The sequence below is a fragment of the Saccopteryx bilineata genome, chromosome 1, assembly GCF_036850765.1.
Source record: "Saccopteryx bilineata isolate mSacBil1 chromosome 1, mSacBil1_pri_phased_curated, whole genome shotgun sequence".
Classification (NCBI taxonomy): domain Eukaryota; kingdom Metazoa; phylum Chordata; class Mammalia; order Chiroptera; family Emballonuridae; genus Saccopteryx; species Saccopteryx bilineata.
The window spans coordinates 375,459,405-375,477,490 of NC_089490.1; the positions used below are offsets into that span (position 1 = coordinate 375,459,405).

The 18,086-nt window shown below is 38.2% G+C and overlaps 1 protein-coding gene across 2 annotated transcripts; it reads left to right on the forward strand.

Moving 5' to 3' along the window:
• The first annotated feature begins 225 nt into the window (after positions 1-225).
• On the forward strand, positions 226-14,683 carry ARL14EP (ADP ribosylation factor like GTPase 14 effector protein). 2 transcript variants are annotated; one of them, XM_066251172.1, is made up of 4 exons: positions 226-353; positions 6,139-6,636; positions 8,437-8,564; positions 11,726-14,683. In XM_066251172.1, the coding sequence occupies exons 2-4, from the start codon at positions 6,211-6,213 to the stop codon at positions 11,952-11,954; spliced, it is 783 nt and encodes a 260-aa protein (XP_066107269.1). In that variant the 5' UTR covers positions 226-353; positions 6,139-6,210; the 3' UTR covers positions 11,955-14,683. The 2 variants fall into 2 exon arrangements, with proteins under 2 accessions (XP_066107269.1, XP_066107270.1); XM_066251173.1 differs by having other exon boundaries at positions 290-402.
• Positions 14,684-18,086: the final 3,403 nt, after the last annotated feature.

The following is an 18,086-nucleotide window of genomic DNA, read 5'->3' on the forward strand; positions in this document are numbered from 1 at the left end:
AGGCTGAGGTGCAAAAATTTGACTTCCGAATCAAGTCTAGAAATTTGCAAATAGACTCTAAGCTAGCCAAACCTGTATTTTGGAAGAGCTGGCCCCTGGGACCAAACAATTCCCTAAGCTTCGACAACAGACAAAAATCCAGTAGGCATCAGAAACCAAGGCTGCCTCACCTTGACTCGTTCACCAAGAACTCCGCCCCGCCCTTTCCGCCCCGAGGCCGCCCAGCTCCGTGCCGCTCTAGGCTTCTCCCGGACGTCTCTTTATGGTAGTGCTGAGCCTCTCTAGCTCTCGCTCCCCTTCCTCTCAGTGGTTGTGCGAGGTCGCGCGCGCAGGACCCGACCGCCGAGTTCGTGGTGCGTGGTTACGGGTAGTTTTCGAACCGGGTGGAGCCCCTCGCGCAAGGTGGAGAGAGCCGTGGGGGAGACTGGGAGGGAAGGACAGGGGTCGTGGAGACGGGTCCCTGGCGGGGAGGAGGACCGGGCCGGGTCGCAGAGGCCAGGGACACGTGCGAGAGGAGGCCCGGAAGCGTGAGGGACATTTCCAACTGTCGGGTGGGCCTCCCACCCCGCGGAGCCCCCACCCCCACCGCAGGTCGTCTGCGGCCCTTCGTGTCCGGGCCGGCGCGCTTTCTGCCGCTTCTTTCCCGGAGACCTGGAGCCCTCAAAGCTGTGGTTTAGAAATGTACTAGTTCAGATGCGGGCTATTGTGGCCTTGAACCCCGTACATAATATCTCCCTCTTTTTTTTTTTTGTAACCAGTACTTTCTCAACGCTAGATGTTTGGTTGCAGGCTTCATGAAGCCTAGAAGTTTGGTTGAACACAGTAGGAGATGATTGTATGTATCTGGTAGTTTGAGACATTTTGATGAAGCGTGGTGATGCATGTAACGGTGACAGGGCCGGGGTGGGGATAATTGCAGGCTCCTGGGGATTTACATTGTTTGGGGGAGATTCAGTCTTCTTGGTGTGAGATTCCGACAGGTCCTGATCATGTATTTATGCATTTAAAAGACGTTGTGAAGTGTCTACTAAATGTCAGTTTGTGCTAGAGAAGCTTTGACTTAACCTCACAGGGCTGAACACGAACTGGAAAAAACTTAACAGGTAACCAGATGAGTGCTGTGTAAAAAAGGGAAGCCCCTGAAGTTACTATTTTGTTTTGGGTGATACAGAAACTAACATTGTATCGCTCCTGTCTTCCAGCAGCTGAGAAATAGTAAGAGCTTTTCAATTCACAGTGAAAGTGTTGTACAAACAGAGGAAGGATACCCATAACAGTAGTATTTGGGGAAGGCTGGGGGATAAGGGAAGACACTGGCGCAGTCTTGAAGGAGAAGTTAGCATTACCTGACAGAGTGTTGTATCAGAACAGCGAGAAACAGACCTTTTGCCACACAGTTAAGTAGCCAAATATAGGAGTGTTTATTTTAAAGCCGGTGACGGCTCGGAGACCTAAGTCAGTCAAATCATGTGGCCCCGAACACAGCTTTTAAAGACAGAATTACACACTGATTGGGGTATGGGGAGGAGGGGAGGCCTAGCAGTTTAAACAAAGTAGTGAAACAATGCTTATCTATAGTAAGGTGACCAATCATCCTCCTTTAGGGGGGACAGTCCTTTTATAAGTTCTGTCCTCCCTCGAAAAGTGTCCTCCTACATGTCCTTTTTGATATTGGAAGATGAATCTGTAAATGTCCGCATTTGATCCATGCAGAGTCGATCCATTGCGTGTGATGTGACATATTTGTATCTAAATGAGTACTTTTTTGTTACAATTATTAAAAATTAATAGGCATGTAAGCATAATTACAATATAAAATATTACAAATGTTTTATGCATTTATCATAGTCTGTTGTTGCAATGAATAAAATGTTTCTTTTGTTTACAATACTGCTTTCTTCAATTTATTTTTGTCCTTTTTATTGTAAAAAAGTTGGTCACCTTATCTATAGGATTAATTCAGGGAGAAACATTCTGGAGACACCTGCAACCTTCAGAACTAGCCCAGGGCCACAGCCTGCATAACCAGCCTCAAGGCTAGGGTTAGGGACTCTTAGAAAAAGTAAGTTCTGCTGAAAGTCTCTTGTTTTAGAGAAAGTGAATTCTGCTGCTTCATTTTAAGAGGTCTTTCTAAGCAGAGAAAAAGAAAAAGGCATACCGTGTGAAAGCTGGCTAGCTGGTTGGTTAGAACATCGTGCGGAAGCACAGATTGTTGGTTCTTTCCTGGTCAGGGCACATACAGGAACTGATCTATGTTCCTGTCTGTCTCTTCCTTTTTCTCTGAAATCAGTTTTTTAAAAAGAGAACTTTGTAGGTAACGTAGTTTGACCTGGGGTATTGCAGCATTTAGACCAAGTAATGGCATTATTCCACGCTTTATTTTATACAAAGAGGTCAAAGTGCTTTCAACAATGTTACAGTTCAATTTCACAATCACTTAACACCCATCTTGTGAAGGAGTTATCCTTTGACAATTTGGGCATGGGCAGGAAAAGATAGAAGTAGAATTTTGCTCATTCCTCTTGGTCTGGAAACAACTTTTCTCAGTTACTGAAAACCCTCTTGTTCTCTCTGGCCTTTAAGGACCAGAGGAATGGTGACAAACTGCAAATGTGGTTTGGAAGCTGGAAGAATTTGCTACATTGTTCCAAAAATTATCTAAAAAATACACTGGACAGAGCATTAGAAACTCTGAGGGGAGTACACTGAATGAGCCTAGAGTAAATCATTAGGACCTAAATAACGGATTCTTTGTATACAGTAAAACTAGGTTTGGGTGTTTTGTTTGTTTGTGTTTGAATTCATTAAGCAAATACTTAAATTAAATATTTGTCTCTGCTATATCAGCCATTGTGCTAGCCTTGGTAACTAGAGCTCTCTAAACTTTAGTTTCTTCATCTATAAATGTACCTCAAAGTTGTAAAGATTAATGAGATGATGTTTGTGCTATCACTGTACCTAATCCTTACTATAAATCTTTTAAATAATATAAACTTATATTTTTGTTTTAAATTCTTTTTACCTTTTTTATTGGGCCTCAGCCTTTTTGAGGATAGAAATTAGCTCATCTTGGTCTTTTAATCCTTCTGTTAGTACCCATTCACATGTATTATAAATAGTTAATAATTGAAGATAATAGGCACAAAAAATTGACAGTTGAAGGACACATGGCATTTGTATGTGTGCCCACAAGTAAAGCTGCTGATTTGCATAGTGGGGGTAGATGAAAATATTTTCCTTTCATTAAATAAGAGATAACTTAGAAAATGCTTTATAAATTATAAGACCCTGTACTTTACCCTTCTCCCCAAAGGGCATTTTTCATCAAAGGGGAGGATTCTGGGAGTAACCTAAAAATTCAGTAAATTTTTCATTTGGTTAAATTTTTTCTTAATTCTACTTTTTTCACTAATTAGGAGACTGGTAACAAAAAGCTGTATTAATGAGAAACCAACATTGGAACACAGTGTTACCACATCTCTCCTAAAAATTTTGGGATGAAAAAAAAATTATTTCCCTTTTTTTCACTTCCATCTGCTATTGTTTTAGGACAGTTTCATTGTTAACTGAGCAAGACCCATAATTTGTTCATAGTGAGTTCAGATTTAACAAGGTAAGAGGTGGAACATAATTTGAAGCTAGCACCAAAGAAAGATTTCTGCTTACTGGAAGATGAAAAAAAATTGCATAGTAAATGAGGTTGCCAGAATTAGCAAATAAAAATACAGGATACTTAGTTAAATTTGAATTTCAGACAAACAGCAGCTTACTTGTTAGCAATATTTGGGATGTAATTAAAGTGAAAATGTTTGTGTATTATCTAAAATTTAAATTTAACTGAGCACTCTGTATTGTATCTGGTGACTCCAGTAGTAAATAATATATTTTTTTCCAGTAGTAAATAATTCTACCACCACAATGACTTCTACGGAATAGATCCTTAGAAAACAGTGTAATTGTGCAGTCATTTTAATTCTGTCATGTGGTATTCCAGAAATTATAGGACAGAACTCAGAAGTCTGCCAAAAGCTCCAAATATTTATAAGCCACTCTTCACCAGAAGGGGACAATTTCAAGACTGATAGGGTTATGGCTAAACTGAAGAAAAAAAAACAATTTTAACTCTACATTTTACAACTTAGAGTGCAGGTTCATTGTCATTCAAAATTAAAGAATTTATTTATTTGTGGAAGATGTCCAAGATCACTTAGAAACAAGTGTTCAACTTCGCTGGCTCATTTTACACAGTCTGCTAGTAAATTTTTGTGAACTATGCAGTAATTTAACCAAGATTGAAGGGAAACAAAGGAACAGAAGCCCCCAGTAGCCAAGGAAAAGAGTTTCCAAATGGGTAAAAAGTACTATGGACAGGTAGAATTTCTAAAATAAATTTTCTAAGTCACAAGGATATGGAATATTATATTTGATATTGTCTGTCAAATATGGTCAGAGTAGCCCAAGTCTTTGAATACTGAGAACTAGTCTTGTGTCCCAAAAATTCTATTATAGATTAGTCTTTACAAGTTGATGATAGTTACCTACAAACACTCCTTAATTTATTTTAACCCACTTTTCTCTTTAAAAAATCTGTTTGTATGGTGCGAGCCATTTTATCGGGATTCCTTGTATGTAATGTGCTAATATGGGGCACACTGCCCTGGCACAGATACTTGGAACTGAAAGTGCAAGGTCCTGGAAAATGCACTTTTTCATTTTGCCAAAAAAATTGACAAAAACATTGTAAAGCACTTGTAGCAGTTTACATTCCTACCAAAGTATAAGAAGCATGTAAAAGTTGGGTACATTTTAGCCAGCACTAACTCAGTTATCAGGTATTTTAAATTTTGCCCAGCAATTGAGAAATGGTATTTGCATTTTCCTGATATTGAGGAGGTTGACTATCTTTGCATACATTTATTGTCTCTCTTCTTCTCTTCTTCCCTGAATTGTACTTTCATATGTGTTTACTTTTCTAATGGATTCTTTGTTATTTTCTGATTTATTTGTGGAAGCCAGAATTTTTTTTAGATATTTGGGATAATTTAATAACAGCTTACAACTTTGTCCTTTTTTCTTTTTTAGAGTTATACAGAAATGTTTCATTTTGACTTAAGTCAAATGTATCCATCTTTTGGTTTGATAACTGCATTCTTGTTTGAGAAATTCTTCTCTACCCCAGTGATACAAAGTCAGTCTTCTGTTTTTTTGTAAATATTTTTACAGTTTTTCTTTTCATGTTTAATTCTTGAATGCATCTGGAATTGATTTTTGTTTATGAGAAAGAACTCTTATTCTGCCTTTTTTCCACATGGTTAGGCAGTTTTCCAAGCATCTCTCTTTAAATCCTTTTCCCATTAATGTGTAATATCCATTGATTTATAATGCCATATGTCATACACCTTTCTGTGTTCATGGGTCTATTTGTCTATATTCTGCTGATCCCAGAGTTTGAAGTACAATATAATAGCTTTATAGTACATACATATCTTTGTTTGCCTTCAGGGGTCTCTTGGCTTATTTGGACCTTTACTCTTCCATATAAAACAGTTTGCTAAATTCCAAGAGGGAGCAGACAGAATACCTGATGGAAATTTTGATTGGAATAGTATTGAATTTATAGATACATTCCTGAGAAATTGACATATTTACTGTAGACTTTCCAGAACATAAGTGTCTTTTTGTCTTTCTGTTTGATAATTTTTGCCTTAAAAGTCTTGCATATCCTTTGTAAGATTTATATATCTTGAAAGGTATCTTAAAGTGTTTTTGGTTTTCAGTATCCTTGTTGAATTATCTTGGTAATTCTAATAAATTGTCTGCTAAAATCTCATATTTTCCATGTAGTTATTTATATCATCTTTGAGTAATATTTCTTCTTTTTTTTTCTTTCTTACTTATACCTTTTAATATGGTGTTAAATGGAAGCTTTGATGGCAGGTATTATGTAGTTCTAACTTTACAGGGAATGCTTCTATTTTATGATTAAATATAATAATGTTTATTACACAGTTTTTTTATTCCTCGTTTGCAAGAATTTTCTTTCTTTCAAATAGGTATTGAATTTTATCAAATGCCTTTTCAGTTTCTCAAATAAAAAGTCTGCAGCACAAATCTGACTCTCTTTCATGTTTTCTTTAGGGTGATTAGCACATGACTTATTAGAGAAAGAGTGCTCCACAGAGTCAAACAGGAAATTTGCTAGAATCAAGAATGATGGATCCATGTTCAGTTGGAGTCCAGCTTCGTACCACAAATGAGTGCCATAAAACTTACTATACTCGCCACACAGGTTTCAAGACTTTACAAGAATTGTCATCAAATGATATGCTTTTACTTCAACTTAGAACTGGAATGACACTTTCTGGGAACAATACAATTTGCTTTCATCATGCAAAAATTTACATTGACAGATTTGAGGATTTGCAAAAGTCATGTTGTGACCCATTTAACATACACAAAAAACTAGCCAAAAAAAATTTGCATGTAATTGACTTAGATGATGCCACTTTTCTGAGTGCAAAATTTGGCAGACAGCTTGTACCTGGATGGAAGCTTTGTCCAAAATGTACACAGATAATCAATGGAAGTGTGGATGTTGATTCGGAAGACCGGCAGAAAAGAAAACCTGACTCAGATGTATGTATAGTAGTTTTTTCTGCTATGTCATTTCTATAGCATGGGGTTTTGTTTAACTATAAGGAAATCATTTATGCTATTATTTATTATACAAATTAACATGCAATGAATATAAAGTTGGAGAAGTGAAAATAATGGTGCTTCTAACTATTTCCATACACCTAGATTGAATGATAAAGAAAATCGGCTTGGGAAAGTCATTGCATAATAGGCTAGGACTCTCAAGCTGTAACTCCTCCGCGCCAAGCCAGTAGGAGTGAGTGGCTTTCAGAACTTCTGGCAAAGCCAGGGTTTAACTATCTTAGTTTCTTTTCTGATACCATAGTAACTTAGTGGGGCATGCCAGGTCCATGTATAGCAAGATGAATTCCCCGTTTTATGAAGGACTTGAAAATTAACTGCTGTAAAAGGCACATGGAGGAGTGAGTGGCCTGTTTCTGATGTCAGCTCTTCTTCCTCCTGTGGCGCTGCCCCGTCCTCCTGTGGCGCTGCCCCGTCCTCGTGGGGGTGTTTGAGGTGCTTGCGAGTTCGCTTTGTTCCTAGCTCTTACTGGTGTTGTTAAAGCTTATTTTAGGAATGCCTTTGGTCAGAAAGCACTCATTTATTTGTACATTGTAACTAATAAATATAACTCTCTTCCTTATTCATAGGGCTCTATTCAGATTCGTTAAATACATCAGAACAACTTGAGAGTTCATAAAACTCTCTTTGATGTAGAACAGGGGTCCCCAAACTACAGCCCGTGGGCCGCATGCGGCCCCTGAGGCTGTTTATCCAGTCCCTGTTGCACTTCCGGAAGGGGCACCTCTTTCATTGGTGGTCAGTGAGAGGAGCATAGTTCCCACTGAAATACTGGTCAGTTTGTTGATTTAAATTTACTTGTTCTTTATTTTAAATATTGCATTTGTTCCCATTTTGCTTTTTTACTTTAAAATAAGATATGTGCAGTGTGCATAGTGATTTGTTCATGGTCTTTTTTATAGTCTGGCCGTCCAACAGTCTGAGGGACAGTGAACTGACCCCCTGTGTAAAAAGTTTAGGGACTCCTGGTGTAGAACAAGGACAAGCATGTTAAAGGACCACTTCTCAAAATTTCTATTTATAACCAGTTTATCAGTGCTGCTGGAATATTTTTCTCAATTTTATCCTTCATTATATTAATAATCCAAATATAAAAATAATTAAAAATTTAAATCACATGCTGTGCTTTCCTTTTGTGCTCCCCTCAGGCATATCTCCCGGGCCCAGTGTTATCCTGCAGGTCCTTTCACTGCTTGTGCTGTCACTTAGGGTGTCCTCTCCACTGGACCCACTGCTCTTGTGTGGATAAAGCTCTGTGCCCCAAGTAACACACTTAAACTCTTAACCACCAAAATTTTGTAATACATTTCAAGACTTGAAACCATATTCTTTGCCTTTGAAAACATGTAATAATAATGGAAGCTTTCTTAAGGACAGGATCATTCCTAGGAGCCTTGGTTACGTGCCCCTGGGCCAGAGAGCAGTCTCTGCTGGCAGCAGCGCTGCAGTTTCACCGTGCCTGCCCGCCTCTCCTCCTCATATGCCGGAAGCTAAGATGAGAGAATGAAAATATTGTTTGTAAATTAGCCAATAAATTTTGAATATGGTCCAGGGTTGAATAAATTTAGTTGTATTGGGGCTCTAAAACCATTTCTCTTCTATGTGAGTTCCAGACTGTCTCTGGAACAGGTTAAGGAACAATCTGAATTAACATTAAGTGAAATAATATAGTGATCTAATGTCAGGATTTAAGTTGATAATTTGTTTACTGTTACTCAGGGAAGAACTGCTAAGGCTTTGAAGTCATTACAATTTGCAAACCCAGGAAAGCAAACTGAATTTGCTCCAGAGACTGGTAAAAGAGAAAAAAGAAGGCTTACAAAAAATGCGTCCTCTGGTTCAGACAGGTAGGCTGTGTGTTACTTAAGTCACATGTTGACCTTCTGTATTCCCTACTGTTGGTCAAATAAGTTTGTAAATGTGATGTATATGTTTGCTCCCTTGTTTGCACTAGGGGCTGGGCAAGGCCAGATTCAGTGGTCTGTGAGGTTGCAGGTCACCTTCCTGATTGGGAGGGGCCATTGTCTTGCTGATGTTTATTGGAAGGGAGGTTCTGCCCCACCACTGAGAGGTGCAGGAGGATTTCTTCTTCCTCCCCTCCCTGCTCCCTTGCCCTCCATGGCTTTTCTTGTGGCTTGCCTGTCTTGGTGAGACACCAATAAACAGAATGGCCCACCATTCTCCGACTCCGCCATTTCTTTACGGTCCGCCTGAATTTAATGAGAACCTGCATGTGAATGGCCACAATGGCAGTGGCAGCCCCTGGCCTTACACCTACCATTCTCTTAAGTTTTGAATTTTCTGGATAAATATTTTAAATTGGATAATCTAGAATTGGTAGGAACGTCTGAGGGTCTCATAAAAAAAATTAAGATGGTTTTTTTCAACTGTAAATATTTGTTTCTAAGAAATTATCAGTGAAAAAAAAAAGAGCCTGGCCAGGCACTGGCTCAGTGGATGGAGTATCAGACTAGGACACAGAGGACCCAGGTTCAAGACCCTGAGGTCTCCAGCTTGAGCACAGGCTTATCTGATTTGAGCAAGTCTTACCAGCCTGAACCCAAGGTTGCTGGCTCAAGCAAGGGGTCACTCACTCTGCTGAATCCCCAGGGTCAAGGCACATATGAGAGCAATCAATGAACAACTAAGGTGCTACAACGAAGAATTGGTGCTTTTCATCTCTCTCCCTTCCTGTCCGTCTGTCCCTTTCTGACTCTCTCTGTGGAAAAAAAAAAAGAGAGAAAGTGTAAGGTATTTTTCCCCGCCGAGAAGGAAGGAAGAGGGTGGTAGCCGCAAAGTGTGGAATAATAAACGGCTTTATTGAGTACAGAGCGCACATCCCGTCTGGCAAGGTTCCCTGGCCCCAAGGAAAGAAAGATGGAGGAGATGGAGGCTAGGGAAGTTGCATGGATTAAACCGCGTGGGAGATATTTAAAGGGTCCCTCTAGGGAAGTGGAGCTACTGTGACGTGGTGAAATTTCACTGGCTGGCAGACTATCGCTTCTTTCCAAATGGTTCCTGGGAAGCTTCCTTTGGCGGGTTTGATTGTGGGCGGTCCTAGCTAAAGTGGGCGGGTCTGAGTTACCCACGTGACTATCCCTCATCCACCGACCTTACAGAAAGTATCAGTGAAGTGAACAAGATATTTTTTGGCATGAGAAATAAAATAATTTAAATAAATTATACAATGAATTAACATAATGGATTTTTTTTAAAGCATTGATATTATGTTATTGGTATATCTGCTATATCAGTGACAGCTAAAAAGTATTTTTTTTTTTCTTTAAGCAAGAGAAAGAGACAAGACAGGAAGGGAGAGAGATGAGACGCATTAATTCATAGTTGCGGCACATTAGTTGTTCATTGATTGCTTTCTCATATGTGCCTTGACCCGGGGACTCCAGCTGAGCCAGTGACCCCTGTGCTCAAGCCAGATGAACCCACAGTGAAGCTGGTGACCTTGGGGTTTCAAACCTGGGTCCTCTGTCCCAGTTCCATGCTTTATCACTGCGCCACCACCTGGTCAGGAAAAAAAGTAAATTTTATGGCCTGACCAGGCAGTGGCGCAGTGGATAAAGCGTTGGACTGAGATGCTGAGGACCCGGGTTCGAGACCCCGAGGTCGCCAGCGTGTGGGCTCATCTGGTTTGAGCGGAGCTCACCAGCTTGGACCTAAGGTCAGTGGCTCAAGCAAGGGGTTACTCAGTCTGCTGAAGGCCCACGGTCAGGGCACATGTGGGAAAGCAATCGATGAACAACTAAGGTGTTGCAATGCGCAACAAAAAACTAATGATTCATGCTTCTCATCTCTCCGTTCCTGTCTGTCTGTCCCTGTCTATCCCTCTCTCTGACTCTCTCTCTGTCTCTGTAAAAAGAAAATAAATAAATAAAAAGTAAATTTTATGAGAAATTTTATAGGTATAAAATGGAAATAGTTACAGTACAGTCAACAGAATGAATGAGGAAACTAAATTGTTTATGGCTTTTTAAACTGAGCATTTCTAACATACAAATTGACAAAAATGTTAGTATAATTATTCAGAATTTTTTATAGATGCCATTTATTCCATCTGTTAAGGTTTTCTGTTGAGTCATTTAGGTATTTTTAAGCCAGATTTGAAAGAGTCCATTAAAGAACAAGAAATAGAGTAGTTGCATTATAAAAATGAATAGGGTAGTAGAGTATAATAAAAATAAAACTGTTCACAAAGCAGTAAAGCAATCAGTAGCCAAAAACAAACAAAAAAAACACCATTAACTAGCCATTTTTTTTTTTTAATTTTTTTATTTTTAATTATTTTTTTATTTTGGGGGGGTATTTTTCTGAAGTTAGAAGTGGGGAGGCAGTCAGACACCTCCCGCATGCACCCGACCAGGCTCCACCCGGCATACTCACCAGGGGGCGATGCTCTGCCCATTGTGGCCGGAGCCATTCTAGTGCCTGAAACAGAGGCCATGGAGCCGTCCTCAGCTCCTGGGCCAACTTTGCTCCAATGGAGCCTTGGCTGCGGGAGGGGAAGAAGAGATAGAGAGGAAGGATGGGGGGAAGGGTGGAGAAGCAGATGGGCGCTTCTCCTGTGTGCCCTGGTTGGGAATCAAACCTGGGACTTCCACATGCTGGGCCAATGATCTACTATTGAGCCAACCAGCCAGGGCTCTTTTCCTTTTTTTAAAGGTAAGGGAAAGTTTTCACAGAAATAAACTTATTTTTTGGACAAAGTTCTTGCTCATTGCTTTGCTGAGTTGATTTTAAATGGACTATGAGAGTCATGTTCAAGTTTTTTGTACTTGGCTCAAGACTTTAGAGTGAGGTCCCTTCTAACATGGAGTTTATACACTGCTAGCTTAGAGTAGCCTTGAGTCTGGTACATTATATATGAGCTTGGTAGGACTTCATCCCTAATTCAGAATATGTTATGTCCTTAAATTTTTTAGTTGCCTTATTTTCAATTAAATATTCAAAAATCATATGTGTCTGAAGTGTAATTCACCATGTGTTTATTTTACAGACAAGTGATCCCGGCGAAGAGTAAGGTCTACGATAGCCAGGGTCTCCTGATCTTCAGCGGCATGGACCTCTGCGACTGCCTGGACGAGGACTGCTTGGGGTGTTTCTATGCTTGTCCTGCCTGCGGCTCTACCAAGTGTGGGGCCGAGTGCCGCTGTGACCGCAAGTGGCTCTATGAGCAAATCGAAATCGAAGGAGGAGAAATAATTCATAATAAACATGCTGGATAATTTGTGGTATCAGACTAGGATCTTTAAAGTACACTCTCTGTTCCTAAAATTCTGTCATTCTGAGATACATTTTAAAGTTGATGGCCAAATGACAAAAGTTTTAAAACCACCTCAACATGCACTCAGTGTGCACTAGTTTTATAAATTTAAATGGGCTATTTCAGCAGCCTATCTGGGTCAAGTAAACAGGTAAGGTTTTAGGCAGTCCTGAATTTGCACAATTTGCATATACGCAAACGACGACAGTGATTTAGTTTATTAACACCAATTCTCTAACAGCACAGTTCAAATTTTAGTTACCACGTGGATTAACTGTGAGTCATTACAATGAAGTACAAATTTTCCTGCCAGCTCTTCAGTCTGTAAGTCACTGTGAGTAACACATATATTTCATCATCAATGACCAATCACATCACTTATATCAAATTCTGCTAGTGATTTGGTCACTGCACATCTGTTAATCATTTCACTCACGGACAGCAAAGCATACAGGTGTATTGTTTCCTTGTCCCGCATGTGACATTTATAAAAGTAGATAATGAAAAGAATGGGCGAAGAAATGAAAACTAACGCTGGAAGTGAGATTTGAGTTGAGCATTAACGGAATTGTAGACGGATCGCTGGTCCTGGGCATGTGGACACTGCTGCCCTTCTAGAGCCTCTAGCTCCGCAGCCAGGGGAGCTTAGTGGAGGCAAACCCAGAACGGAAATGAGGCAAGTGCTTGTGATGAAAGGATGACTGTGTCCGAGAAAGTGATGCTAAAAATACCTCGCATTAAAGGAGACTACAGAACTATTTTGCAACATTGAAAGTACAAATGATGCAATGGTGGAAACTAATCCAGAGATAAAGGAGAATGGCAGTTGGCACGGTATAAGTCAGTGGTTTTCAATCAGCGGATCACTGGTTGAAAAACATTGATGCAGTTATTTGACAAAAAAAGGCAAGCACTGTTCAAACTACTCGATTCGTTTTTTATGATAAAATAATATTCTTAATTCTCAATCTTTCTAGTCTTTTAAATTATAGTATACTAAGTACTTTTTAATTTAAATTTTAATTGAACAGAACAATGAATTTTCTCCATTATTTTAAAAGATTGCTTTGAATGGCCATTTAATATGGCCCTATTCTGTCATACAAGGAAAGGGCTGTCTATAGATGATAGCAGTGTCTGCTTCAGGAAAAATTAATTTTATTATATACTAAGAGGTTGAGTGCTAAACATATTTTGATGATAATCTACCATAACTATACTATGCTATTTCTTCTCCCCACTTAAACTTTTCAAAAAATATCTTTTAATACTATAAACCTTTCATTGTTTATACTGTATTCTTGGTGAAAATATTACTCTATCTGTAAACCATGACTATGCATAAATATATATACAGATTTTGATTAGGATTAAAAAGACTAAAAAAGACTCCTTAAAGAAGTAATAATAATTTTGGAGGGCAGGAGTAATAATAACTTTTAAAAAAGTGTGGAAAGTGGTTGACAGTATAAATTAATTTGGAAACTGAAACTTGATGCTGAAATTGGGATGTTTGGAGTGGGGGTGGGTAATGTCTGCTCTTCTTAAAACAGCTACCTGTTATTCTGTCTAAAATCTTTCCTCACCTAGGACACTTGCCACTAAACTAGGTTTTTATTTTGTTTTGTCCACTCTATATTACTTTAGCTTAGTCAAATTAGCTTTAAACAATTTGAAATATTTTGTTAGCCATCGATACTATAAATTTATACTGCCACTTTTATTGACCATTAGAGGTTTATTTTTATTTCTGTATACTTTTAGTATCTCTTTAAAAGACTGATTTACTTTGGTAGAATGCTATTTTCATCCTTGAAATGAAATGTTCACTGACCTAGTTCTCAGAAGTACAGTCAATCAAAATTCCTTGATTGATATGCTCCGGGAGAGCACTGGTGAGAAGAGTATTTTAGCTGTACATACTTAAATCTCATGCTGAATCTTATTTCTGAATTAAGGAAATATTTTCTTATAAAAGACTTAAACATACACTCCTATTTTATCAGAAATTCCAAGATCATTAAGGTCTAATTGCATTATTACCATCATTTTTGTTGCTTCTAAGTATGATTTAGGATATTACTTAGACTCTTCATAGGAACAAATTAAAATCTTAGAGATATTTTTGTTTAAAATAGGAATATCTTTCCAATGGAATTAATGACTTTAAAATTCAAATTATATTTCAGCATTACATGGTAGAACATTTTTGCATCATTTCTCAGTAATGGTAATTAAATCTTTCAAGGGAAAATTTCTTGGAGAACAACTATGCTGTATTTGTTTATTATGCCTATTTAGGAGGCCAAATTGTTAATGAGCATGCAAAGTGTTTACAGAGAAAGATATCTGATTTAGAGTAACCTGTAATAAAAGCTGTGTTTTGGAAAACACAAGTTCACTTACTGTTTTTTAATACAAAATTTTAGAGATACAGGAAGTATGTAATTAAAATGTCGAGACTCTTTACATTTTGTATATGATTCAAGGTGGCTAAATTATTTTAGAATGCTCTTACTGTAAAAAGCAAATAAAAGTTATATAAACATATAACTTCTGCTTTACGTGGCTCCCGGTGGAGAAGTTCATGTAAGGCCAAAAACAATGATCTTATGTAACGTTGGTTCCAAACATGAAAAAAATGCATGTATTTGAATAAAATAAATGGCGTCCCGTGTGATCTTTTCCCTATTTGTAAGATTCTTCTGTGTTTAAAATATTACATCTAGTTCTATATAACAGCCTGTTCAGAAACCTTAACAGCCTATTTCAAAACTGCTTGCCTGGCATGGATTCAGCTAAGTAATTTTTAGCAGATGGATTTTGAAACATACATATGTAGAGTGATTTATTAATACAGAGAATATAATTTTAGTAAGTTTTAGCATGGTTCTTAACTTTTTGGAGGTCAGAGACCCCTTTGAGAACCTGATGAAAGCTATGAACTATCTCCATTATTTTAAAAGAATACTTTTATGAATATAAAAATATATTCATGTACTCACTAATACTGCATGTTCAGAATCCCTGAACATGTTTTAGAGTTGCTGAGTAATATGAAATATTCTCTAAAACAGTTGATTTTTTTAAACTAAAGATGGCTGTCTGAATTCTGAAGTGTAGTTTGATTTGTAATAAAATGTTGAAGATGGTTTTTGTTAAACAGAATTGGAGCAGTTCAGCCCTTTGAGAGAGCTGTTATGAAGAATCAGGCTACTGTGGCCTCTCATTCTCACCTTGCCACTTCCAAATAGTGTAGAAAACAGGTGTCTAAAATGGAAAAGGTTTAGGTAATTAGAGATGTTCTTTTTCACTATTGTTACTCTGCTAGAAATAGCTTAACATCCTTGTACGGACTCGTAGGACACTGCCTTAGTTTTTGCTGACATCTGCTGGTATCTTCGTGAAAATAGACTCTGCGGCTACTCCTGTACACTTAATCCCATCTAGATTAAACTATAAACACTGGTAATTACATTGAAGTGGGAAATTTTTTTACAAATTTCTCAAAGTAGAAAGGCTTCTGAGGGCTTGCCCAGCGGAAAGCAACCATCTTCGGTTTTATTTTTCAAGAATATGAGTGGGGATACGAAAATAAGCATAGGCACTTTGGGGTTTCTGGTCATTCATTTTCATAAAGTGGAAAGGCTTGGGAAAATAATGTTTTACCTATGCATTTAAAAAAATTGTCGAACACTTCATTGAACACTCAGTTTGAAGGGTGTAATCCACTTCTGCAGAATATGGATCCCAACTTGGAGATTTTTTTTTGTGATGGCACAGTTCAGAGATAGTTTACCAAGATAACTTCTAGAAGATGAAGGAAATTTACCAGATAAAGCAGTTGGGTTAGTAATGTTATATCTTTAAATGCAATTTGAAAGTATTTAACTACAGCCCTATGAATTGGCACAACTGAACTGTATTGTTTTCCCCCTTGATTGAAACTGTGGTAATTTTTTTTGTTAGATACTTAATAATTAGAAACTCCAATATTCTCATTTGCTATCACTGCAAGCAAACAAATGTGTTCATTAAAAAGTTGCCATAGTCTTTCCAGGTTATGCTTTTTAGATAAATGGACTTACTAAAAATAAAATATTTGCAAATGTTGCTAAAACTGCCAAAACTTAAAACTCCCAACTTCAACAGCGAATACCTGAAAACAAAAGTTTTAGGCTTATGATTTTCACTGTAAACATGCTAGATGATATTGTGTGTGTATGTGTGTTTATTGTTTGTTTTTTTAGATGAGAGAGGGAGGGAAGGAAGAAGGAGGGAGGGAAAGAGGGAGGAGGAAGCATCCATCTCATAGTTGTATCAATGCCAGTGACCCCTTGTTCAAGCCAGAGACATGTGGGCTCAAGCCCCTGACCCCACGCTCAAATTGGATGAGCCCGCACTCGGGCCACTGTCCTCTGGGTTTGGAACCTGGCACCTCAGCATCCCAGCTCAGTGTTCCATCCAGTGTGCCACCACTGGTCAGGCCGGATGATCATTTTTATACCGTTTTTTATACCCAATTCTTTTCAGAGTCACATTTTGAGGTGAGGGCATATTGTACTTTAATGAAGTAAAAGAAAAACCAGACCTTGTCTCAGGTTTCAGGATCTTTGTCTTATCAAGAGAAAATATCAAAAATTAAGTTTGAAAACAAATTAGGCTGTAATTGAAGACCTAAAACAATTCAAGATATAAATACTAGCTCTGTAAATATCTCTGTTATCAACAAACAGAACAATTTGATAAATCTAAAATTAGTTTAAATTTTTTAACTAGTTTCAATTGTCTTCTATTCTGGTAGCTGAAATTTATGATTTGGACTGCAAGGTAGTATTTACTTGTAGTTATTGGTGGCATAAGATAGAGTGATAACAATACTAGTGCCCTGTAGAAGGATTATACAAGATTCTGGGTAATGTACAAAATCAATTTTGGCACAAAATAGGTAAAATGGTTCAGGGTGGTCAGTGAATTGTGGCATGGTTAAGGTTTTTAATCTCATGCAATCCCCCAAACGTTAGTTCGCCTCTTGATTTGGATTGGATTTTACTGTTTTCAGTTTAGTGTAATAAGTCAGATCACTTACAAACAGCTTAGACTGCCTATCTGAAATGACTGGAGAGAGTGTGATTGTTTGTTTCTTTGTTTGTTTGTTTTCTGTTTGGTAAAATGAGACTTTAAAAAATGCCAACAAGCTTCTAGTCACTATAGTTTAGTGAATGAGATTATGCAAAGAGAATTTATGCATAAAATACAAGCCCTACTATTTGGGCATGCAAATCAGATTATTTTCACTCCAAAATTGGCTCATGGCATTCCGAAATTGGGCCACAAGAGGACTTCTTTATCGAAAATGTTGAAATGAAAAAGAAATATTTCTAAAATTTTTCTATAAAAGTTTCCAACTCATCCCAAAAGGAATAGTTGAACAAATGCATATTTTTTCCTTGATGTCTTTTTGTATAAGAGAACTAGACATGGATTTAAGGGTCAGAGAGCAGCTAAAGATCCGTGCGACCAAGCCTCGCACTGTGTGGCCCCCACCGCTCTCGTTGGGAGGCTCCTCAGACCTTTTAAAGAATCGGACGTAGGAGGTCCTTAACACTCTGAATTTCATGTTCCCCTGGGCCCAGCTGACTGGGTTTGGTGGGGGAGCTGACCAAGGACAGCTAATCTTTATCTGGGCCAGAAGCTTCTAGGTTGGGCAAATGTTAAAGGAAAAACTGTCCAAGTGACGAAGGCGATCAACTATGTCAATCTAGTTCAGGAATTTAAACAAGGTAAGGGAGAAAGAACGTGATTTGTATAAAGAAAGGAGATGACAGAATAGCTGAGGCACTCTAATGAAACACCAGAGTTCTAAAACACTTTGGAAGCAACTGCTGGAGCTGCCACTGAGTCACCAGAACTGCTATGCGATCTGTCCATCTGTTGTGTCTTAGTCTCAATGAAGCCTGACCATGCTCTTATTTTTGTATGTGTGCTTCCAACAAACAATTTGTTACTAAAGAAAATCTTAACAAGGAGTTAGTTTGTTCACCTAAAGAGCTTTACTAAGAATACCCTGCCCGTCTTAGTTCAAAGAGAGCAT